At 42.6% G+C, this 24,565-nt stretch overlaps 6 protein-coding genes across 6 annotated transcripts; 4 read left to right on the top strand and 2 right to left on the bottom strand.

Moving 5' to 3' along the window:
• Positions 1 to 6,385: 6,385 nt before the first annotated feature.
• Positions 6,386 to 7,001, top strand: TRIVIDRAFT_52678 (uncharacterized protein; the record flags this gene model as incomplete). Its single annotated transcript, XM_014100104.1, has 2 exons — positions 6,386 to 6,468; positions 6,530 to 7,001. The coding sequence occupies 2 exons, from the start codon at positions 6,386 to 6,388 to the stop codon at positions 6,999 to 7,001; spliced, it is 555 nt and encodes a 184-aa protein (XP_013955579.1).
• Positions 7,002 to 7,225: 224 nt separating this feature from the next.
• Positions 7,226 to 9,084, top strand: TRIVIDRAFT_135256 (uncharacterized protein; the record flags this gene model as incomplete). Its single annotated transcript, XM_014100103.2, has 4 exons — positions 7,226 to 7,610; positions 7,782 to 7,921; positions 8,178 to 8,401; positions 8,457 to 9,084. 4 exons carry the CDS (start codon positions 7,226 to 7,228, stop codon positions 9,082 to 9,084), a joined length of 1,377 nt encoding a protein of 458 aa, XP_013955578.1.
• Positions 9,085 to 10,071: 987 nt separating this feature from the next.
• Positions 10,072 to 11,952, top strand: TRIVIDRAFT_230851 (uncharacterized protein; the record flags this gene model as incomplete). Its single annotated transcript, XM_014100102.1, has 3 exons — positions 10,072 to 10,133; positions 10,595 to 11,373; positions 11,436 to 11,952. The coding sequence occupies 3 exons, from the start codon at positions 10,072 to 10,074 to the stop codon at positions 11,918 to 11,920; spliced, it is 1,326 nt and encodes a 441-aa protein (XP_013955577.1).
• A 153-nt stretch (positions 11,953 to 12,105) lies between these two features.
• On the bottom strand, positions 12,106 to 14,850 carry TRIVIDRAFT_152555 (uncharacterized protein; the record flags this gene model as incomplete). Its single annotated transcript, XM_014100101.1, has 3 exons — positions 12,106 to 13,730; positions 13,780 to 13,787; positions 14,174 to 14,850. Coding segments are annotated over 3 exons (2,310 nt in total), but the record flags the coding sequence as incomplete, so codon positions are not given.
• A 50-nt stretch (positions 14,851 to 14,900) lies between these two features.
• On the bottom strand, positions 14,901 to 17,036 carry TRIVIDRAFT_152503 (uncharacterized protein; the record flags this gene model as incomplete). The annotated part of the gene is made up of 4 exons (XM_014100100.1): positions 14,901 to 15,398; positions 15,531 to 15,900; positions 15,963 to 16,663; positions 16,812 to 17,036. 4 exons carry the CDS (start codon positions 17,034 to 17,036, stop codon positions 14,901 to 14,903), a joined length of 1,794 nt encoding a protein of 597 aa, XP_013955575.1.
• Positions 17,037 to 18,077: 1,041 nt separating this feature from the next.
• Positions 18,078 to 20,880, top strand: TRIVIDRAFT_192135 (uncharacterized protein; the record flags this gene model as incomplete). Its single annotated transcript, XM_014100099.1, has 3 exons — positions 18,078 to 18,622; positions 18,677 to 19,584; positions 19,805 to 20,880. The coding sequence occupies 3 exons, from the start codon at positions 18,078 to 18,080 to the stop codon at positions 20,878 to 20,880; spliced, it is 2,529 nt and encodes an 842-aa protein (XP_013955574.1).
• Positions 20,881 to 24,565: the final 3,685 nt, after the last annotated feature.

The raw sequence follows: 24,565 nt of genomic DNA, 5'->3' as shown, positions 1-24,565 counted from the left end.
GCTTGCTGTGCCCCAGGAGGGCCCAATTGAAGGAAAGGAATGCTTCAACGACTTGAAATGTCAACACATATCAAATGGGGGATGGGTTTATACGTCGGGCGCTTTATGGCCAGCATGTTCATTTGCACGCACAGCACATGCATTTACTCTTTGCCCTCAAATACACACACAAACATGCACATTCACACACATCACATATGTACACCTGTCCCTAGGGGAGAGGCTGCTGCTTTTTTTTTGGGCGCGAAAAAGGGAAGGGGATTCATTTCATTCTGGCGCTGGGGGGCGGAGGGGAGCTTTGGTAGGAAGCTTTTAGGGGAGTGAAGGGGGGGCGGTCTTTTTTTGAGACTTCTATTTGCATTTACTTTTTGTTTTATGAGATTTTTAGCTGGGCTTTTTGGAATGTAGATTTGAAATGGACACGCCTGTGTGAAAGTTAATGACTGTACTGTGATGATTATCTTTGTGTTGTTTGTGCTATGGGAGTTGCGTAATGGTGTTTACTGATGGGACGGATTCAGCCGTTTAGACATAGCTGGCCTTTTCTGATCGTCAACTGGACTTGGGGCGAAATCAAGGTTCAGCAATGTGTGCTTATTTCGGTCGGGAAGTTCCGGTTGAAGCTGAGCTCTATCCACTACGCATCCGAATGGTGAAAGTAAACAAAGGCTGGATACTTTTTGCGGAAGAGTCATGGGGGAGATGCCTTTTGCGGCACGTACCGGTGAACCTTGTTGATTGATAGGAAAGGGTGAACTTTGTTGATTGATAGGAAAGGGTGAACCTTGTAAATTAATAGAAAACGGTGAACTTTGTTGATTAATGGAAAACGGTAAACCTTGTTGATTAATAGAAAACGGTGTATCTAGTTCTCATGTACAAGAAGTTTGATTCATGACTGGTTTCTTTTATTGGCATCGACCTGTGCTATGAAGCAGCGGCAGAGATTTTATTTTTCATGCGTACAAATAGCTGGAGGATACTAGAATAATGGAACCTTGATTCCGCAGTTGTAAAGTGCTCACCATGTTGATATCCTTTTGGCGCATCTTATGACGAGGATCCGACGACTTCAAGTATTGCAAGGAGGAAACCTACCTATGTAGTCTAAAATCTTGGAGGTATATAACGGTGGTTGAAACTATATCCAAAACAATAAAGAAAAACCTTCCACAGCCGGCGTCTGCAGGTGATCACCTTCTTTCTTCTTCTTTTCTCTTCTCTTCTCTAACCATTTCCCTTCGCTTCTTATTTTAAAAAATTATTTTGGAGGGTTTTAATCGCGCAAATATGAGTCAAAAAGCTGTGTTGATTTTCGAGGCGTTGGAGATTCTTGTAGATAGTGCAAACCCTAGTAAACTACACTCGAAATGGAACTTACACATGAAGAGGGATATATTCGATTGTATAGCGAATGTGGCTTTCTCTCGGACACTGAATGATTTTCTCAAAGAGCTTATTATCTATATGGACTTCTTTTTACATTCGCCGCGTTTCCACCCCAAGATCCCATCTTAATAACAGCCATCAGGCTGCGCAGTACTTGCAAGGCTAGTTGACTATGAAGCCTAGATATCGGTCTTGTTCGCATGCCATCTGAAGAGGGTTTGAGAAGACGCCCCTTACCATTAAACCAAACAGGCTGTTTCAAAAATCACAACATCTAACTCTGGGTTAGCAGGAATGTCTCGCAATCTCGGGACTAAGTCGAAAGTAAATCGGCGGCCGAACTTTGACATCGTCTTATACATCGTCGATGCGATGAAGAAGTAATGTAAAGCTGAAGCTAAGGTGTGACTCATCAGTCTTCTCATCTAACTTTGGGCTTCTACTTCAGTGGAATAGACTTAGAGGCCAGAAGATTGAATAATCGAGTATACAAATTCCATCTTCTTTGGAATATAAACGGCCGCGGACAGTATGTAGTAACATAGCATGTGTTTCCTAACACAAACATGTAGCACATGAACAAAAGTGTATTGAATCAGGGACAGATAACATACATTTACGATATAACTCTAAATGGGAACTTTGTGGACAGCCACTTATCTTTCAGAGTTGCTGGCTAGCTTTTTCATCAACCCACTACCTAGGAAGTGGTTGAGTATAGTCTCACTATCTAGATCAAAAACCTTGTAGAACGCCACTGGATAGATGACTCGTCATCCATTGTTTATTATCTGATCAACTGTGCCTCAGCGTTTCTATAAAGGAGTCGCTTCCCCCCCGTCTCCTTGGATTTTTTTCCTCTCCGATATCACTCACGCATTCGTGCTCGCACTCAGACTCGCGCTCAGACTCAGACTCAGACTCGCATTCAGACTCGCGCTCAGACTCAGACTCAAACTCGCACTCAGACTCACACTCAGACTCGCAAACACACACACAGTCACAATGGGTTGCTTTTGCTCCAAGCCCAAGGTTGCCGCCTACCCCGATTTCAAAGCCATACCATACACCGCCACCACCCAGGGCAAAAAGCCCCTCTACTACAACCCGCACAGCCGGCGCTACCATCAGCGCACTTCAACAGCGACTTGGGAGTCCGTCCCGGGTGATCACTGCGAGACATGCCCATGCACAGGGTGCGTGGACAGACGGGCCAAGGGCTTCAAGTGGTCACACCGCTAGAAGCGCCTTGAGAAGAGGGGGATTGGGAGGAGGAGGAATTTGGATGGACTGGGAATTTTGGGAGTTTTGGAAGTTACCTTGATCGAACGCGATGACCTTGATCGAACGCGATGACCTTGATCCAACTAGGTGGGCCCGATCAATCTAACTGACCGCGAACGATCCGGAAGACCTTGATCAAACAAACTGACCACAATCTATCTAGGAGGTCTCGTTCTCTCAAGGTGGTTTCTGTCAGTCCGGGAGGCCTTGGTCCAGCTAGGCGGGCCCGATCAATCTCACTGACCGCGAACGATCCGGAAGACCTTGATCAAACAAGCTGACCGCAATCTATCTTGGTGGTTTCGTTCTATCTTGATGGTTTCGTTCCTTCAAGGTGGTTTCTATGAATCCGAAAGACCTTGATGAAACAAGCTGACCGCAATCTATCTAGGTGGCCTCGTTCTATCAAAGTAGCTTCAAACGAACGGGGTGACCTCGAACGATCCGGTTGACCTTGATCGAACTAGCCTCCCGCGATCGGCGCAGTTGCTTTGCTTGCCCTTATGAACGCCTTTAGCGGGCATCACACTTGTAGTGCAGCGAGCTTTACTGTAACCTGCGGCGCTGTAACCTACGGTGCTCAGCCTACGGCGTTATATCTACCTACCTAAAGACTCAGGGCTATCTATATATATGCAATATACTGCATATATATAGATAGCCCTGAGTCTTTTGTTTAAAGGTATCGTAATATGGTAAGCTATTTTTACGTCTGTGGGCGCAGGTAAGCTAGAATATGTAGTAGTGTTTAGGTGGCTTGTTTTTGTAGGGACAGAACAGAGCACCGGAACATCGCGATACTTGTGATATTGAGTGTAATCTGCCTAGTAGAGTAATTCCGTTCATCAACATACATACATACCCTCCATCGCGGAATAGAGTTTGGTGTTTTGTGTTTTTGTGTACATGTATGTAAACAAAAATATGACCTACATTACCTAATGTGCTCCTGAGCGACGATATGTTGATGATGTCGCCTAGTCGACTACTACTTAGACACCATGATGGTGTAACAGTACTATTTGCCCATGCAGAGACATCCGTATTCTTGCTATGGGAAATTACCGCTGGTGAATTTTTTTTAATCGTGATGCCTCTTGACGAAATCAGCCACAGTTTCCGGGTCACTTCCAGTAAATCTCGACCGTTATTTGTCATATTTAAGAGTTCACTTTCCTATAACACAGTGATTTCTTGGATATGCTGCACGAGATCCGGTAAATACTGGCCTGTCACCTCTTAGACTTAGAAGTTAAAGACCTACATATAGCCCAAAGCGCAGTGATGATATCGTCACATACCTATACTAAAGCCAAGAAACTTTAATACACTAATACAGAAAAGGTATAAGAAATGAACTTTGCACCATAGCAAATCGTTCCACCGAGGAGTTTTTGCAGCATCCAAAAGAATGTTTCTTTGTGCAAAACTATCTAAATGGCCTCTAAAGGTATGCTACAAATTATTCCACCACTTTCTTGATAATGCCAGTATCGGTGTGGTGTCATATATCCATTCAGTGACGCGGATCTTTGCCATAGCAAGGGGATGATTCCGAAGAAAATTAACATCATCTTCCGTCGAATTTTATACGTCTGCAGTCGGATATATGACAAGCTCGCCCTGCTATAACCCAAGGTGCCCGAAATTGTCAGTATACTCGGATTTATACGAAGCATTATGGTAGCCGATGATCCGATGAGAAATGTTGAGCTCACAGTCAACCAGGGATGCATTGGACCGACTGTTCCCTACGGACATAGTCATAAACAGTCAAAACACCAACCGCCTGCGACGCATTTGGCGCAGCTATGAAGAAATGGATGTGGCTCCAAAACCATAGCAGATGATCTCCTAGGCATGCTTGCCCAGGTGAACTACCAAGAGAAACTCTGCAACGGCAGCGGACAATATCTCTATTTATTAATCTTTTTTCTTCTTTTTTCTTCTTTTTTCTAATCGTTGCTCCCTTGAAACCGCCGTTCATCCTCCCCAAAGGTTGTCACTGTCGTGCTTACGGCAGCCAAGAGTTGATGATATGAGATTTTACACAACGCTTTTTGGATACATATGATCATAGAATATCAACAAAATTACGATTTCGGTTTGAACCTCATCTTGCCTGCTACTAGAGCTTTCATTTTTGGACACTATTTAGTAACCGGAGCTGCTGAGGCAACCTTTGAACTTCAATTCTTGCTCCAAACATGGAAGTTTGATATGTATCGTTCCACACACCATGTAAGTCCATAAGATGGATCACTACCTAGACAGCACACTGTATCAAAATAACATCCTCGAGGCCTACAGCTACATAAACCCCATAGCTAGGCCAACTGCAAATGCCAGTATCCAGAAAGTAGGAGGTATTTCTGCCTATGAGGTTGTAGAGCAAAGACGGGGCAATGAAGAACACAAAGTGTATCATCATACTTTGTCCCTTATAGGGTGAAAAGGCTTTGAATGCTTATGTGTAGCGCAAATCAGTTCACCAATGGTTTATTGCATGTCCCTTTGTGCCCCCACGTTTTGGGGGCGAAATAATACAGTGCTACACATTCGTCAAACTTTCAGAACAAGCGATAAAGCCAGTGATGTAACCGTGCAGGTAATATGCGCCCCATCACAAAACACAGTTAGTACTCCATCAACAGAAAGCCACAGGTATTCTCAAAAGCATCAACGGTGTTGTGAGTATGGACTATTGCTTCACTCTGATACACGACTATTAGGCTACTTATTAGTTAAGAGCCTGAAATTGATTATATAGAATAATGAGAAGCGGTCAGATTGTGTTCGATAGTGAGTGCTGCGATCACATCTTGCAGAGCATTTAACATAATTCCTAAAGAAGATGTGATTTAAAGGTATATCAACATGCCGTGGATAGAAAGAATTAGAAGACATTTATTTTTCCATATAGATTTAGCTGTATAGGATATGGTAATCTGGGGAACCTGAATAAAGAGAATTTCGGACGACAATTTTTGGTCATGTCACGAATCAACATGTACTTGGTCCAGCTCGCCAAAACGAGCCAAAAAAGTACGCGTCACAGAATGCCGGTTAGCCAATAGGGAGGTCTTGAATATAATAATAAAATCGATAATCCAAAAAAGATAAAAAGTGCCGACTTTGCTATCCTTCCTTCATAAATGACCCAATGCCTTGATGAGGCCTTTTGACCGACCTCGTGATCAATTGATGGCTAGGATTGGTGACTAAGCCGGGGCTAGCACGGCTTCCTGACACAGTAGAGGAATGTTGCCTCTGTTTAGATATGAAATTAAAAGAGTTATTCGCCTCGAAATAACTCCTTGCTGTGTCGGCGGCTTTGTTCAGGGAGAATGTAGCAGCGGCAGCTAGATTAAATATATACGTAGAATCATCCGGCAGCCTATCCTGTTGGCACACTGTCACGACCATATGATTCGGGTCGCAATCGGGTCGCGATCGGGTCGTGACACAATAGGTTACTCCGAATTCACATCTTCTTTCCGGTGCGTATCCGGCGCTAAAGCCAACCCTGTCGATCCCAAAACAGTGGGCTTCATGGCAGGTGACAGAATATGTAGAATATGTGTAAACAAGTTGTAGACGGAGGTGCTGGGAGCCCGGGTTTATAAAGCCGATTAACACTCAAATACTTATTTATTGAAACTATCCCCAGGTTTCCCTCGTCAATAGTGGCGGCTTCTAAGAGCTTTTGAAAATGGAGACAACCCGCCCCGTTCATCCCAACCAGCAGAAACTCATCGACCGGGCTCGAGAGTTCTTCGCCGAAGTTGAAGACTTGTGAGTAGAAAATCTTGCAAAAGACATCAAAATCAAATTTCGAACGCTCATTTCCCCAAAGAACCCCAGGCAAGGATCTCGAAGCCAGGCTGAACCGAGACTACGGTCCTGGCAACCCATATTACGATGACTTCTGCCGCTTAATTCGACAAGCTCTCGAGAATGATGAAGGCTGGGTGGCAACTGACGAGATAGATGGTCCAAAATATCGTCGTACGAGGATTAGTCCTCCGTCCGAGCTGAATCGCTGGTTCAGCATCACGACTGTTTACATGGAGAGCGAAGAAGTATATCGAGGCCAATACCATCTTCATCCATACGGCGAACTCAATTGTGTCGTTCAGTTAGATCCGTCAGCCGAACTGATGGGAATGTCAGGGTGGCAAGGCTCTGGTTGGACCTCGCCCGGTCCCGGAACTCATCACTATCCTGAGGTCCGCGGAGGTGCTCTGGTGGCTCTCTTCTTTCTACCGGCCGGCCGCATATCTTATAAGCGAGCGAAGCCGGGAGATCCGCAGCCAATAGCTATTTAATAATGGGTATCTGGGAACCGGGTCGGAAGCTAGTGGATCTTAGTTGGCAATGTGTGAGTCTGACAAACCAAGTTGCCAAGTGTTGTAGCCAATCCCCGCATTAAATAAGCATTTAGAATAGTAAGCCGGGCAACGTTCTCTTGAGTCCTCTTTTATTACCTATTATTGCCACAACCCGAAACCCCTGCTCTTCTATTCTCTGAAGCATAATTGCCGCCATCATCATGCCTCGCCATAAAGTGCCTGAGGAGAGAAAACGAATAGCGAAGGCCTGCATTCTTTGCCAGACCAACAAGACAAAATGCGACGGCCTTTGTCCATGCAGCCAATGTATTAAACGAGAGAGATCCACCGCCTGTTCTTATTCAGCCCACAGACGCTTATACGGACGCCAACGGCGATGGCCAAAGGAGGTGGACACGGACATTCCCAAAGCAACACAAAAAGAAGCAACACAAAAAGATGCAAAAGATACCGAAAATTCACCAAGTGACCGCTCCGAGTCGCATATCAAGCGCACACCCCTCCATGATTATGGTGAACAGAATGGCATACATATCGCGATTCCCAAACTACCCAGCACTATGCGTGATACGAAAGGACAAGCAAGTACGTAGCCATCAATGCACCCCCGTTTTTTTTATCATGAAAAGTATGAAATCTACTCAGCATTTTGATAAAGATGGCTAAAATGTGTTTTAAACCCAATAGTGTATTTCGGAGATTGCGCGGCGCTTTCATTCCTACAAAACATACAAGAACTCATCCAGGGCGAACAAGAGCTTGCCGATGCGGCCAAAGACCTCTCATCACTCTCAGTAGTAGAGGAGGTTCCGTCGACGAATGGTGAAAATGTGTTGGCTTATAGCAATGCGAATCTTGGCGACCTAGAAGCTCTGGTTCAAGCATTTTTCACATCGGTATTATTCTCTTTCCACTAAAGCCCGTACGAGATATGTTTTTGGGGTCACCGTTGGTTGATACTGACTGCTAGCTTGGTGATAGAGCTGTGGAATTCTTGACATTATGGATCGATCTTATGTCCAGAATCTGCTCAGCCGCTGGATCAGTGGGGATATCTCAGTCACTAATAGCAGCGCCGCCGTACTGTATCTCGTGCTTGCCTACGCCGCTCAAGCACGTGGTAAATCCGCGCAAGATTATCACCGCGCTCAGTCATTCTTTTATCACGGCCGACGAATTGCACTTATAGAACTGACAGAGTATCCCACTATGGAAACAACACAAGCATTTACGCTGATTAGTCTATACATGCTTGGCTGCTGTCGAAGAGATGGAGCTTACTTGAATCTAGGCATTGCAATCAGCGCAGCAAAATCACTTGGGTATCATCGTCCTGAAGCTACTTTTACTCAGTGCGAAGAGAACAAGCGATTGAGGTAGGAATACATCCCCGTGCGAATCGATGTAGTGTTATTAACAAGGTCGAAAAAGGAAGCGAATATGGCGTACTTTGTGCTATCACGATTTATTCTTCTGCGCCATGATGGGCCGTGCCCCATTGACGTGCGCGATGGATTCAGCAGAAGAAGACGACGACCAGCAGCCCGAACCAAGTCATCCTGATAAATGCCAGCAGCTCGGCATGTACGAATCGGCACGAGCCTTTTCGATTTTGAAACATACCGTACTCGAAATATACACGAAACATTCTGCGCCATTGGAGTTACTCCAACGACTCTCTCGACAGCTCCGTGAAATGGGAACAATGCTGCCGTTTGAACTTCGAAGCATCAGCCCCATGGCATTTCCAGAACATAAATGTCCCAAGACCAGACAACTTATAATAAGGAATGCTACTGTTGCTTGCAACTATTATTTTAGTATGATGCTTTTGACAAGGCCGTTCCTCATCGCTTGTCTCAGGGCTAAATACAACAAATCACCAAAGGCGACTCAAAGCCCTGAGCTGAATAATGGTTGTCAAGACTCTTCGGAAGTTGACAAGAATGTCAAATATGGAGCCATGACCTCATTTGATACTGCCCTCAAAACGATCCAGCTTCTACATGAGCTGTATGTGTCTGGGGTGCTCTTTAACAACATGCCACTTGTTGTGTAAGTCTCATGCCCATATGTATATCAAGGATCTTTGATAGCAGATTTTGCTGACTTTGTGGAATTAGGGCATGGACATTTGTGTCAGCCTTGACCGTATGTGCCGCCTACTTCGGACGACTCGGCGACGCGCGAGAATGCGAACTCGTCATATACAGAGCAAACCAGATATTACAACACTTTATGCCAAACAGCCCCCAGGCAAAACAGTACGACCTCATTCTGAAGAAACTATCCCGAGTTGCACTGAGCTGTATAAGCGGTACGGGAGATCAGCCATACGACAACAGCAACTTATTCTGGTCCGACTTGTTCAGGCTAACTCCAGCTCATCTACATAAAATGAAGGAGGAGGAGTCTGATTTGAATTCAGGGCTCAGCGGGCTGAATGTAGTGGACATACCAGAGGGAGGAGACTGCCTTCTCGCGGCAAAACTTGGGGCATCGCTGGCAACTTCTGAGACGGATTCACCTATGACGGATATTTTTCACTTTCTGGATGGGGCTTATAAAGATTTTTCTAATTACATGTTGATGACTGATGGTTTGCTTTCTGAGGAGCAGGATTTCTTTTTGAATGTCTAATTTCTTGCGGCCAGTGTCGGTGCTTCCTTTAGCTGCTTTTTGCATTTGTTAATACCAGGTAGTTTTTGTTTAGTATGCCACTACAAGTTGCAACGCTTTGCCACCTTTTTTTCTCTCTCAAATTCCACTCACACTTAATACTGACATTGATTTAAATAAAATCCGCGTATATTTCTTTATTTTGAATGAAACTCCATGCGCATCACCTTGGAAGAAAGGCGAGGTTACAAATGGTGAGAGAGTAGTGCTGACTCAGCACTCACCCCAAAACAGATGCTTTGTAGTGCACGTGACTTTTTGCCACGGATGCAGAGTTCTTCCGCTCCGACGCGTACATGCAAGCCTGGCAATCTCACCTCCTCCAGCCATTTCTCCATCATGCAAACATCGCCGCCGACAACTTACCATGTCAACGCCATGCATCGCCGCCGACGACGACGATTCAACGCAGCCTTTCTCTCCCATCGGGTTAGTGAAACAGTCCCTGTGTGATTCCACTGGGCGACACGCCTAAGTGGATAGCCGTGCCGCTCTACTCGATGGCCTGTTCGGAGACGGCCCCCTGCGAAGCAAGACCAGGTTCTCCATTGCGGAAACCACTAAAATTCCGTCGCATACTCAGCACATCCGTACTTGTGCGAATCTGCTGAAATGGGCGGGGTCTTGTAGGCCGCTGATGGCGAGAAGTGGAGGATGGCTCTCGGGCTTGACTCTGCGGGAGGTTGTAACTCGCTTCTATGCCGGTGACACCTCGCTCCTATCAGTTGCTATTAGCAGTTCTCTCTCTGCAGCAGCGTCATCCGGTGGAGTGGTGGGACTTTCCACTATATCCGACTCCATCTGTCGCCTGTGGCCCTGTGCCAGATACCTTTACCTGGATCGCTTCCCACTCGCTGCTTTTGGTAATCTACTAACGTTTTAGGTTCAAGTCGTGATCGCATACTCCAACGCGTAGATGAAGCTCAGGCTAATTGTGATGATGGCGATCACGATGGCGTCAAGAATACCGGCGATGATGAGATGATACTGTCCGCCTCCAGCCAAGAGACTACAGATAATGCCGAGCCCAACATCTCTTATCAGAATAATGCTGTTACCTGGAAAGATGAAAACGATCAAACACAACATGCCGATGGCATTCATTTCGATATTTACTTGGACACTTTAACCAACACATCTCTCTTCAAGCTCTACTGCAACATTCACCACAAAGGCAGCAAAGCCAAAGGCCAGAAGCACACCATCTTTTTGTTTATACACCCCGAGTCAGTGCGAGCTATTACGCTGGATAACGGGCGACCTGCAGGGCCGGGCTTCTCTAGATCCGGTCGCCACACGTTATCATTTTCCATCACACAACAGCCATCCCTTATAATTCCCAAGGGCTACGTCTTAGAGTCCAAACAGAGAAGCAAAGGCCTACTGAATGCAGTGCTCGCCTTGGCCAATGTGACTGATTTCGCTATTCATCTGAACAATTCCAATATTATCCCACCTAAAAGAACACGGCTGGAGGTGATCGCCCGAATTTTCTCGCCAAGTTCCTCTTCTAATCGGCCCCTGACAAACAAAAGATGTGCCAACCTCGAGTCATTGTATGGCGGCAGAGGAGGCGAAGTTGCTAATCTAAACAAAGATGTGGGAAAGGCGCCCACTGAGGCTGATCCGCCCCCGTCTTACGACGAGCCACAGCGTGGTCAAGTCTCTAGTAAGCGCCTGATCTCATTACCTGATTTCTTTGGATCAGCAAGGCTAACTCGTTGATCTCAGATAAACGCCGACGTATTGATTCTGATGTTACGAATGACAAGTCTCCCGCAATCCATGATGATCTATTCAAATCCATCCGCAGCCATCTCGATAGTATAGAGAGCCGCATCTGCATTCATCTCGATGGCATGGAAGGGCGAATCTATACTCGTCTCGACAGTATCGAGGATCGTTTGAAGCAACTTGAAGACAAGGTCTCAGGTGTATTAGATGTTGATCGTGATATACTCATTCAAGAAGAAATTAGTGAACAACTGGATGATTGTATTACAGGTGTAAAAGCTGAATCCGAAGAACTGTTCAAAGCTATTGATGACCGAGCAGACAAGACGATAGAACGATTGGAACAAGAGGTCAATGAGAGAATCGATCAGCTGGGAGAAGAGGTCAAGGACAACACAGTGCAGCTCGTAGAGGAAGGCTTAAAGAAGAAGCTAGTCAACGCGAGTTTACGAATTGATGGAGCAGTCTTCTTGGACTTATAGCAATGCTATTCAATTACAGTTACATATTTCTCCAACTGATCTTTTGAGTAAAGCTGCTCACATACCAAAATTGACTCATGATGTTCAAGACAAGGCAGTTTAGGTTTCTCCAAGAGATGATATCCATACACTAAACTTGATTCATACTGTTCAATATCGCCACACGTTGATTTAGCGACACAACTTTAAACGGGATCCCACCATTTGTCCGCTGCCTTCATCGAAGCGATGGTATAGGGGTGGTTTTGGCCAAGAATCCGTAATCGAGTTTCGACACACTCGTCCATCTTCCACTTGCCGTCTGCATCTCGCCCTTGGCCTTTCCAAATGAGAGCAATGTTGTTCAAGCTCGTCAAAGTATGAGGGTGCTCTGGCCCAAGCTTAGCTTTGCAAACCTCTACTACCGTTGACTGTAGTTTCGCCGCCCTGCCGTGGTTTCCCTGGGCGCTGCATGTCAAGGCGAGGTTATTCATGCTGGCCAGTGTACTGGGATGGTCAGACCCAAAGATCGCATTGCGAATCTCCATTACCTGTTCCTGTAGAGCTTCGGCCTTGTCGAAGAGGCCTCGAGCCCTGTACGTTGATGCTAGGCTGTTCATGCTTGCGAGTGTATCAGCATGTTCTACCCCAAATTTTATTTTGAGGGATTCCATTGCTTGCACCTGGAGGCTCTCAGCCTCCAACAACTTTCCCTGAAGCCTGTATATCGATCCCAAGTTACTCATACTAGTCAGAGTTAAATGGTGATCCAGGCCAAGCTTGTTTTTGTAACCTTCAACCACCTCTTTCTGCAGCCTCTCGGCTTGAAAGTATCGACCTTGAGCCTTGTATGCTGACGCCAGATTCGCTTTACTCGCCAGCGTCCTTGGGTGATCATGTCCGTAATGATCTACTCGACGTATCCCCACCTGGATATGAATCTCCTCTGCCTCTTTCCACTGGCCCTTGACTTTATACATCGACGCCAGATTATTCATGCTGATCCAGGCTTGGGTGTCGTTTAGTCGCAGGCTTCTGTTGTATATGTCCGCTACTCGACTGAACAACTCCTCAGCTCTGTCATACACCCCTCGGTCCATGTGTATCAGAGCTATCAGCGTCAAAGTTTTCGCACTATCCATTCCTATTTTCTCTCGCGCTATTAATACTTGGTCGGCCGTTTGCATCGCAATCTCATATCTGCCTAGTAACCGTGAAAAGCGACCCCAGTTATGTAGAAGACTTGCCCAATCTTCTAGCAAATGATCGCTCGGATGACAATTGACTGCTAATTGAACATGGGCAGAAAGCTCCTCACAAGTTGCCCAATTGGAAGATATGTTTTTCGGAAATGCCATCGCTAGCCGCTTGATAAACTGCTGCTCAAATGCCTGTAGCAGAAATGGATCCATGTTATTCTTCACCGAGAGCTGGACGAGCCCATGCATCGAGAACACTTGTTTTGTGCTATTCGCTGTTATGAGGCAGTGATTCATCAACATATCCATGTCGTCGTTTAGGCTGGCGTCTATCTCGTCGTTCATATCGCCCTCGCCCTCTATGGGAGGAACGTCGGACTGCTGAGCACCATCGTCTCGTTTGGAGGGTCTCAGCAGCCATTTCGGAATACCTCGACGATCAAAAAAGCTCATGAGTGACAGAAGGTCTATCGCGGACGGCCTTTTAGAGTGGATAGCGTCAAGTGAAGACTTCCAGGTCCCGAAAAGACTTCTCAGAGTTTGTCCACTTCGGTCGGAGCTGAAGACTTCAAACTCTAAAAGCTTGATCTTTTCTTGCTCATTATCTCTTAATTGAGCTAACTGCTTCTCAACTTGAAGTAGCGCCTATGGAAAACGTGTTAGATGCTTTGCAATGAAGACGGGTACGGCTTGGAGTTGGATGGACCATCAACCTACCTTCTTTCTTCCTTCCCTCTCCATCAACACCTCATCAAAACCAGGGCCACCAAAATCACGAAGATACCCAGTCCTATTGTCAGCCCTATCTTTACTCTTATTACAATAACCATAATCATTGATGCTGTCATCTTCATCGTCCTCATAGATGAAAGTATCGTCAAGACTATTTCCCTCGTTTAGATCCCCTGTCCGGGGCCGGAAATCATCGGGAGGTGAGATTTTCGGGGATAAAACATTTAAGGGTATGTTTAGAGAGCCCTTGGTAGGACCGAAAGGGAAACGGTCCCCAGTATATTGTTTGTCGTCGACTAATGGGTTGCCCGTAGCATAATCGTTGTCCTTGATGATGGGCAACTTAGGCGAGAGGTGTTGTATATATGCCGCTGCCCGACAAATAGCCAGCGGAATTAGGCCAAGCGATTTTACGAGGCTACTTGTTACGCCACTCTTTGAGAACCGTTCGGTCGCTGTCCGCCCTAGTTTATTCTCGAGGAGTGTAACAGCCCCGTACACTGATAGAGGTCCAACCTCGATCACATCTTGGCTGCCTCCAGTCAGCCTATAAGCCACGTCTCTAAGGCGAGTTGTGACGATGATTGCCCCGTTTTGGCTCTTCGGTAAGGATGCCTCGATATGGGAAATACTATCCTCGTTGGCGCCGTCTAGGATCAAAACCCATCGACCATTACGTTCGTTAGAAAGCCAATCGTATGAAACCCGCAACCAACCTGCGTCGGTCTCTTGTCTCCACGAAGCAGCATTCCACGCAATCGATTTGAAGCCTTCTTCAATACTCAACCGGCTTTCGGCATTGATCCAGAATACAGACATTTTAGCCAACTTCACTAACCGGTAGGCGAGCTCAATGGCCAGCTGAGTTTTGCCAATGCCGCCTATGCCAACAAGGGCCAAGCGCGCGGGAGGTTTAGAGCATTCACCGACGAGATCATGGAGAATAGCTTCGTGGCCAATGAAATCGGGATCGTGGCGGAAAGGAAATATTATGATTGTCACCGATGGTGTGCGAGGTCGTACTAAGGATGTTAGCTGTAGCTGTGTGAGCGGCTGAAGTTGTCCATTGTCTACTTACCTATTACGGGTCTTTTATGAAGGGCGTTTTTGGTAGCAGTTCCACGAGTTGGAGATTGCTCTTTGGTTTGAAACGCTCCAGAATCTATCACTTGTTGTAGAAATGTGTCGGATTCTGGGGGAGGTTCACTATTGGGAATGAATTCTTGCCAATTCATATCATGCTCGCAGTCGGGAATGGTGTCTTCTGACAAAGGGTAATCAACATCCATACTTTCATCTTGCACCAACAACGATTTGATGTCATCCATCTCTTGAGTCTCTGGAAGAGAGTGTTGTTGATTTGAACCGAGGCGGGACAAATCATCGTCGGTATTACCAGACAAATTCTTATCGTCTGCTGACTTATCTGCGACAGCATCCAGGGCCATCATACGAAGAGAAAAGAGCATTATTCCTTGAAGATGCGCAGCCACGTGCCTGGCGATGAATTCAATGTTTAATGGACTTTGGCCTTGGAAGGCTGGAACTTGCGGACTTGGTGTTGCCTGCTCTGTTGGTTCAGCGTTGACATCATTTTGCTGATCTAGCTGTATGGAGCCGGTTTCTGTCTTGATGCGCTTGTAGCTTTCTGCAAGCTTATCGTCTTGGACTGAGAGCTTTGGGAAAGCTTTCTTCAAGACTTGATCGTTTTCGTCTTTCTCTTGCTCATCCTTCATGGAGAGACAACACAAGGGACAGACGTCTTGAGGTCGGGGAGCTCGGAGTCGGCTCTGGTGCACAATAACCTGAATCTGTTGCTCGGTAAAGACATCTCTATGAAGCTTTGATATATGCTCAGACAGGTCTTGTGCTTTGGGGTATGTTGTCTCTTGGTTGTTGCATAATGGGCAAATCCACCAGGTCGGCAAATGAACCTCTCGGTGCCAATTCTGACCATGAGCTTCGAGCATGTGGCTAAACCAAGCTGTGGAAGTCGCGAACCTTTTTAATGGCTCACTACACTTCTCTGAGAGACAAAGATACGGTTTAAAGTCTTCGTTTAAATGCTTCCTACGAAATCACAGGTTGTTAGAAACTTGGTATTCTGAAGATCCTAAGAGGGGTGTTCATACTTCCATTTCTCCGCTTTGAACTCGTCTTCGGGGAGAGGTGAAAAGCACCAATCACACACAAGACTGGCTTCTGATGGCTGAGGGTAAGCAACAAGGTTGGCAGCAATTGACCTTGTTTTGCTCTTCACAGAGCCATCTTTTCGCTGCGGAAACAACTTCTTGAACTCTTGACTGTCAAGAGACGTGGGCTTAGAATCTCTTGATTGATGGGATCTGGCGCCTAAATGCGACATAACTACTGGTCGAGCCAGCCTTTTATATATATCGTTTATTGGAGGAGGCGGAGGAGGCGGAGGATCATCTTTCCATGTGTCTACCTTTATCTGTGGAGCTGGTTCCTCGTTTATGGTGGGTAGTTGCAGTTGAGGTTGAGGCCGAGCTTGGAGCCTTACTTGACGAGATCGTCTATAGTGAAACTTTTGATACATATCAGTCATTGTGCGCGCGAGGTGTTCAATCAAAGATGGGCTTGCGTCCGGATAGAATGAGCGGATTGCTAGTCGCGCAACTTCTTCGAATGAAGCGGAGTCAAACTTTGCCGCGAATTTTCCAAATTTGGTGGCCTGGCTCGCTTCTGACGATAGCTGAATGGTTCCTCCGAGATGATGGAGACGTTCGATGGCCCCTTCGATGCCTCTCAGACTTTCTATACTGATGTGGAGTTGAGACTGAGGCGACGAATCTTCATCTGTGCTGGGGGCCTCGCTCTTCTCCCCATCGGATGCATTTTCTGATTCGAAAACTATGGGCCACATGAGCGTTTATTCCTTAGATCTAGCAGATATTGAACGTACGATGAGTTAAATTTCTCTTCATTATGTCGAGCAACCGAAGCACCAGATCTTGTACTTCGGCATGCCTTTGCAGTCTACGGTCAAGGCACATCTCAGGAACTGCAAAAACACCTAAAAAGGCCGCCCATGCTGAAAATCGTTGTTGGTATTCCCCAACAACCTTGGTCCCGTTGAGATCGGCCTCATCTTTCAACCTTGAGATCTTTTCGGAGAATAATTTTTCACATTCGCTCGCAAGCTCAAATATGGGCTCGCTGGATTCTATGCATTCTTCATCCATGGCTGTTTAGTAGCATGTGGATATATGGGGGCTGGAAGTGAGGCTGAGTGGTCATTTAATGGAGGCCCAAATCATGGGCACGATGCAACCACAGGTAGGAGGAAGCTTCTGTAGAGAGGAGATATGCTGAAAGAACGGAGAAGTATCAACGTCAGATTCGAGAGGCCGTTTTCAGTTGTTTGAAGGAAGATTGAGATTTTTTTCTTGGTGGAATATAAGACCCTCGCACATAGGTAGGTTGTCATCCCGGGAGTCCTCTGTGCTTGACCCCGCCCCCATGGATTGTCCATAAAACCGTGAGGATAAACATACGGCCGAGCCCATTCAGGTACTTGAATATACATGAGGTCAAATATTTCTTCTGCTGTGATTCCTGATCTAACTTAATCGACTGGCTCTGATTGCGAAATTGCCAGTGTGCGTGTTTGAACCGTTCAGTTATATTGAGCTCCAGACATCTATCGTCTGGAAATTCACATACTGGACGTCCAACTTCATACTTGTTATTCTATGGCTACGGAAGAATAAAATGTACCTTAAGGTATGGATGGTAGCACTTGTATCCTTAGCGTTATTACAAGGGATGTTTATGGCGCAATAAGGCTGCGATACTCGGACAGGGTTTAGGTGATGTGGAAGGATCGTCTCCGATCGCTTTGCTTAGAGAGCCTCACAAACCCCCGCTTTCAATCTTCAGCCGCAAGCTGCACTCGCAACCACACAGAGGCCTGGCCCAGTCATGAACGGTCTTGTCCGTTAGAAACAGGCAACAAGACAGATGAAGATGCCATGCTTCCAACCGAGTCCCTTGGATGGATTGGCTTTCAAGCACTAAAGGTGCGCTTGGCAGGCCGACTTGCGCCGTTTGGGAGTCGCAAGGCGAGTGCGGATCGTCCTACCAGGGTGCAGAATGACGCCGATCTATTGGATTGCGACCTTCGCGATATCTTCAAGACGACAACTTTAGCCGTTGATCTCTCAGTCGAGGAATACAATGATTTACACGAGAAGGCGCATGGCCTTTTGGTCTCTCTCAATGATATGACCAATGAGGAGCTGATTGCAGGCCATGCGGATGACGAGAATTCTCACAGCGACTCCCATGACATTGAAAAAGTCGGAAGCATCTACCCAAGATTGGCTGCATTGATGCTTTTTCTGGATGCGTCAAATCACAGACAATTCGACCTGTTGAGCGACCCAAGCTCGTCTCTTTTCACACTGCCCTCTGGGTTGATCAGAAACCAGACTGTTAGTCATGTAGCGGCTTGGAAAGCCGTTTTGCAGCGGCTGACGGGGAAATCGGATCAAAAATCGAGCTGGCATGGCATTTCCCAACCACAAATGCGTCTAGACGAGCCAAAACCCGAACGGCATCAACATGCGATGGCCCAAAATCCTGTGGGCGTTGTCATGGACGCTATTTTCAAGGAATTCCAACAAGTGAATTGCGGCATGACACACGAGATCAAGTTGAGAGTCTTGGAAGAATCGCATACTAGCTCACAGCGGCCAAAGATCGAAATGCTCATGTCATGTTGCCAAGCTGGATGTGATTGGCAAGAAGCTGTTTGCGACTCTATTCAGTAATCAGCCCAGTCATGTTGATAACTAAAAGTGCGAATCTGACAAAAATATAGGGCACCGATAAATCCCACGAAGAAAAATAATATTTGCATCGCTATACACGAAACATGGAAACAGCGTACGAAGCTTCGCCTATTCTTTGATCATCGGGGACTCTTCGATATTACAGACGAAGAACCGCCAATAACGACGTCTCTTCAGGACTATGAAGAAGAAGCTCTCATGTCGTTGCTGGATAAAAACATGTTCCGTCCTATAAGTCCTGGAGCGTATCTGCAAGGGTTAGCCATAGAAAGATTTGATCATAAGGAAAAGACATCTTTGGCCCTGGCCTTAGCTAGATGTCTCATGATATTTTTCGACAAAAGCCTTGAGCGCGCGGTTTGTAATTGGAACACCCAAAGCATATTCATCATGCGCTCGGCTACTCCTCATGGAGAGCCTCCGTGGTGGCATATACTGGTGCGATCACGCCCTCCTAGCTTCAGGCAACCAAACATTCACGATAAAATCGGCCCCGGCAATCCAATTCTCCTTTCATTTGCAAAGCTGTTGCTGGAGATTGTCAACGGCGAGACGATAAAACTGGACGTCGACCCGCACAATGTTAACAATAATATTGGAAATTGGGCTCAGATGTGTGGCTACGTCGAGGAGGCGCGACAAGACCGGAACAGCTTCTACCTTCAAGCTGTTCAAGGATGTTTGTATCTCCATATGCATCTACAAAGAGGCCAAGATCAACAGACTACTTTGTCCGGCACTGCCATGAGAGAGGTCATATATGAACAGATTGTCCGGAACCTGGAGAAGGAGCTTCACCCGGAGGGACTTAAACGGAAACGGCGAGAGTCGTTTTCTGAGCAGTCTCAACCGAACAAAATATATGTCGCAGAACCTCTGCCGCTGGGCAGTAGCCATGAAGAGAACTATGAGCCACAGCACAACAAAACTCCTCTGGGTACTTCATCACCGCGCCGAGGCACGAACAATTGTCCATCACCTCGGCTCTTGCGTAGAAGCATTACCAACTTCTCTAGCTATAACAACTCAGAAGGCCTCTCCAATAATTTGTTTGTAACCCGCCGATTTTGTATCCCTGCATGAATTGTTGAAGTAGTTGAGTATTAACTTGGGGTTTAGTTTCCGCTCTACAACCATGACGGCCATTGCCCCACCAGATCGCGATCACTTTGATGTTGCCATTATCTGCGCCATACCAACAGAATACAATGCTATTTGTCAAATATTCGACGAGTTTTGGGATGAGGACGGCGATCGCTACGGGAGGGCTGCGGGTGACCTCAACACTTATACAACCGGCCGTGTGGGCAAGCATAACGTTGTCCTTGCGCTTCTCCCACAGATGGGAAAATCTAATGCAGCAGCCGCAGCAGCTAGTTTTAGGTCAAGCTATAACAGTATCGAGCTGGCGCTTCTTGTGGGTGTCTGCGGAGGGGTCCCTCGTACTGGAGGATACGCAGAGGACGAGATTCTCCTTGGCGATGTGGTGATCAGCAAGGCAGTTGTCCAATATGACTTTGGCCGGAAATATCCCAATGGGTTTATCCGCAAGAATTCTTTTGAGGACAACCTAGGCAAAGCAGCCAAAAACATTCAAGGTCTCTTAAATACGTTTGAGACTGACCGAGGCCTAAGTCTGCTTCAAAGACAGACGGCCCAGTTCTTGACACAGCTCCAAAATACGGGGCAAAGTAAGAGCCGCCGAACACTTACAAAGTATCGATACCCTGGGACAGTCAAAGACAAGTTGTACAAGCCAGATTATCGCCATAAGCATCGCGGTTCACGAGGTCGCTTCTGCACTATTTGTAGCAGCGACGATAACGCTGTTTGCGAAGAGGCTCTTAACGAAACCTGTGAGGCACTGGGATGCGAAGAGAGTTATTTGATCGACAGGGAGCGTCTGCAGGAAAAACAAGACCTTGAGCAGAGCAGCCATGAAGAAGCACAAGAACCAGCAATCCATATCGGGGCTGTCGCATCAGGCGATACGGTTCTCAAATCAGGGGAAGATCGCGACAATATTGCAATGAAAGAAGGTGTTATTGCCTTTGAGATGGAAGGGGCTGGCATTTGGGGAGAGATTCCTTGCATTATCGTCAAGGGAGTTTGTGACTACGCCGATTCTCACAAGAACAAGAAATGGCAGGACTTTGCGGCTGCGACGGCGGCGGCTGCTGCAAAGGCACTCTTACACAGATATCCCAAGACGGAAAGGACGAGATACGAATGACTTGATGTACGAAGCTTATGAATCAGTGATGGAGAGAGAATTGCGAAAAGTCGAGACTAGTGGTTAGCGGCTCCTCAACAACTGAATAACATCATGCAACTTCCAACATCAACTGAAGCTGTATCCGATATTATCCCGCATACCAACGACAAGTTCGAAGGATATTGCAGAGGCAAATAGCAGCAAAAAGGGACAAAAACATACAACAGCCGGTGTTCGCTGATGGTCACCCACTCAACTACTAATCTGCCGGTTAGGACTTGACAGGCCCACACCACCTTCGGACACGCCATACTAGATTTAAATCTACGGCGCTTCCATCCACTTGTTGATTGGCTTAAATACGAGACAGATTAATTAGCAACATTTGTCCTCATTTACATGCTCAAGGGACGAAGACTTGGAAAGGGCGAGACAGTGAGGGGAGGGTCCCTGAGACTACCATCGACCTAGTGTTCGCATCTCAGGATCTAGCAAACGACCTAGTCAAATGCAGACCATATACTACAGACCATAGATCAGATCATAGGACAATTAAGACTATCTTTAAAACAGAGGTATCTAAGCTAATACCCCAGGAACGCTTACTTTTTAAGAATGCTCTATAGAAGTAAATAAGTGCCAAAGTTACTGCAGGTCTAAAGGGAATCTTAACTAAAGGTTTAATTTAACAGCAGACAGATCGTCTTATATCAGATGTGCTAAAGGCAGTTTATGCCTTAACAGCTAAGGCTAAGCCTTCTGCCTACATAAAGCAATAATAGACGACAGACCTTACGTAATTTTATAAAATATATACTAGCGTAGCTAAGTTAAGATAGAAAAATAAGTAAGCCGGTAGGTATTTAAATTTAAAGAAATAACTAAGGCTATAGCTAAATAGTACTATAATAATATTTAACAGTAGAAGAAATCCCACTAGAATGTTTTCTTTAAGGATAAAAATAATATTTAAAAAGCAGTAAAATACTTAAACCTAAGTGTTAATATAACCTTTAGTAAAATACCTTAACTTATATAAATAGATAAATCTTAAATAGCCTTTAATAAGGAATAAATTATAAAGTTACTAACTACCTTTTTTTTATCTTTTTCTAATAATATTAAAGATAAAGGTAATTAACCTTAATAATCTTTAGTACTTATACTAGACTTTACTATAAAGGAATTAAAACGGCAGTTACTTTATACTAAGCTTTAGAAGGTATTAAATAAAAATAAGCTACTGGTTATTATATAGAAGAATATCTGGCCAGTTGTAAAATATAGGGTGCTAGTAATATTTTAAGTATTACTAAAAGGAGTGTTACTTAATTAATAGCAGTATATAAAGATTATACCTTTAAAAAAACCTAATAAACTTTATTATACTTTTATAAAAGTATAAAAACTAATTTCTTTACTATTAATACTTAATAAGCTTTTAAAAGCTATTTTTATAAAAAAACTATTTTATATAGTTAAAATATATAATTTACTATTTATAAATTACTTTAAGATATATAAGTAAAAGTCAGTAAAGTAAATATTAATACTTTTTTAAAAGTAAATATATATAGCTTAAAGAGGGTATTAAGTATTTAGTTTTATTAGTTTTAATATTAAAAAACCTTATAATAATATCTTTAAAAAAAACTAATTTAATAAATAAAAGTAAAAAGTATTTTAAAGAAACTACTTAAGTAAATTAAGGCCTTTTACTTAAATTATATAATTATAATTATAGTTAATAGGTAGTATTTTAAAACCTAGGCTTTAATATAACTGGGTTTATTATAGGGATTACTGCTTTCATTTATTATCTTTTTATTTTATAATATAAACTTTATGTAGTAATAGATTAACACTAATAGAGGTATTATAGTATTTATTAATGACTTTTTAATATAGGTTATAAGTTTAATAGCTTATAGTAATTATACTGGGATAGCTTTAATTATTAAAACTATTATAAAATAAAAAAAGAAAAGTAATATAATATTTAAAGTAAATAAAACTAACTTTATTTATTTTACTTATAGTAACTTTAATATTAATAAACTACTAGTTATTATTAAAAAATAAGCAGTATATTTTATAAACTATATAAAGATGTTAAGTATTATAATAAACTTTAGACTTAAATACCAGTAGTATATTATATATATAACTTTAAAAAAGTTAATAATAATAATAAAATTAAAATAATTTAATAGTTTATTAACTATTATAGTATATTAAATATTTACAGTAACTATAATATTAATAGTAAACTATATATTAAATATTTAAATATATATTTATAAAAATAAATTTTTAAAATTAATTAATTAAGTTTAAAAAGCTAAAGCTTAAGTAAGTATTAAAACATTTCTTTAAATTATTAATATAATAAAGGTAAAAGTTAATATTATAAATATTTTAAAATAATATTAATAATAAATAATTAAACTATAAATTAATATTTATGCTTTTTTAAATATAAATCTATTACAGTATATTATATTTAAAATTTAAAACTTTTATTTATTATAAAAATTACTTTTTTATTAAATAATATATTAATTAAAAGATATTTTAATAAATAAAATAAAAAATATTATACAATTTCTATTACTATTTTAAGTTAAATAAACATAAACTATTTTAAATATAATATAAATATTAACTACTATAAGATAAAGTATAATAATAATAGTAAATAGTTTAATAAAAAATAATATAATTAAAGTTAATAAAATATTATAATTGCTTATTTTAATATAAAAAAAATTAACATATAAGGTTTTTTTTTATATATTTAGCCTTAAGGTAAAGTAGAATTTATATTTAAGATAGCTAATTATAATATATATACTATAATCCTTACTAATAATTATAAATTATAATATAATTATAATAATTAATAATAAAGTAATTATAATAAACTTTAATAACCTACAGTAGTAATTAAGCTAAATATATATACAGTTAATTTATAAAACTATAAAAAAACTATATAAAAAAAAATAAAATAGTAATTAAATAAATCCTTATAAATATTAAAAATAAATTAATAATAATAGTTAAAATTAAAGTATATAAAATAATTAAAAATAAAGTTATACTATAATAATAATTTCTTAAAATACAGTTTATAACACTAAATATTTAAAAATAAAAGTTAAAAGTAAAATAATATATATTAAAGAAAGTTAGTAAATATACTAAAAGTATAAATATAATATTGCTTAGCAGTTATATTTAGCTATTTTATAATAAACTTATATAAAAAAACATAGTATTTTAGCTTAATTAAAAATAAATATATTTATATTAGATAATTATTTATATTAAATTAAAAGTTTAATATTAAATTAATATAACTATAGTAAAAAATAAAAGATAGTAATATATTTTTTTTTAAATATTATAAATAAATTAAATATAAAAAAGTAATAACTTAGTATATAAATATATAATAAAAAAACCTATTGTTTTATTTAAGAGGAAAATCACTGTTAAATATACTTAAATAAAAGCTAAATATAAGCGCTATATAAGTAATAATACAGTTTATAATAACTATAAGCTGTTTTAATAACTAACTCCTATTACCTTTAACCTATACTTTTTATTTTACTTTATACTACTTTAAATTAATATTGCTTTAGCTACTGTAAATAAAACGTTAAACACTTAAAAAAATAGCTTTAAGCTAGTTTAT

The sequence above is a fragment of the Trichoderma virens genome (assembly GCF_000170995.1).
Source record: "Trichoderma virens Gv29-8 chromosome Unknown TRIVIscaffold_71, whole genome shotgun sequence".
Classification (NCBI taxonomy): Eukaryota; Fungi; Ascomycota; class Sordariomycetes; order Hypocreales; family Hypocreaceae; genus Trichoderma; species Trichoderma virens.
Note: the sequence above shows the minus strand (reverse complement) of the source record. Positions and strands in the feature narration are given on the sequence as shown.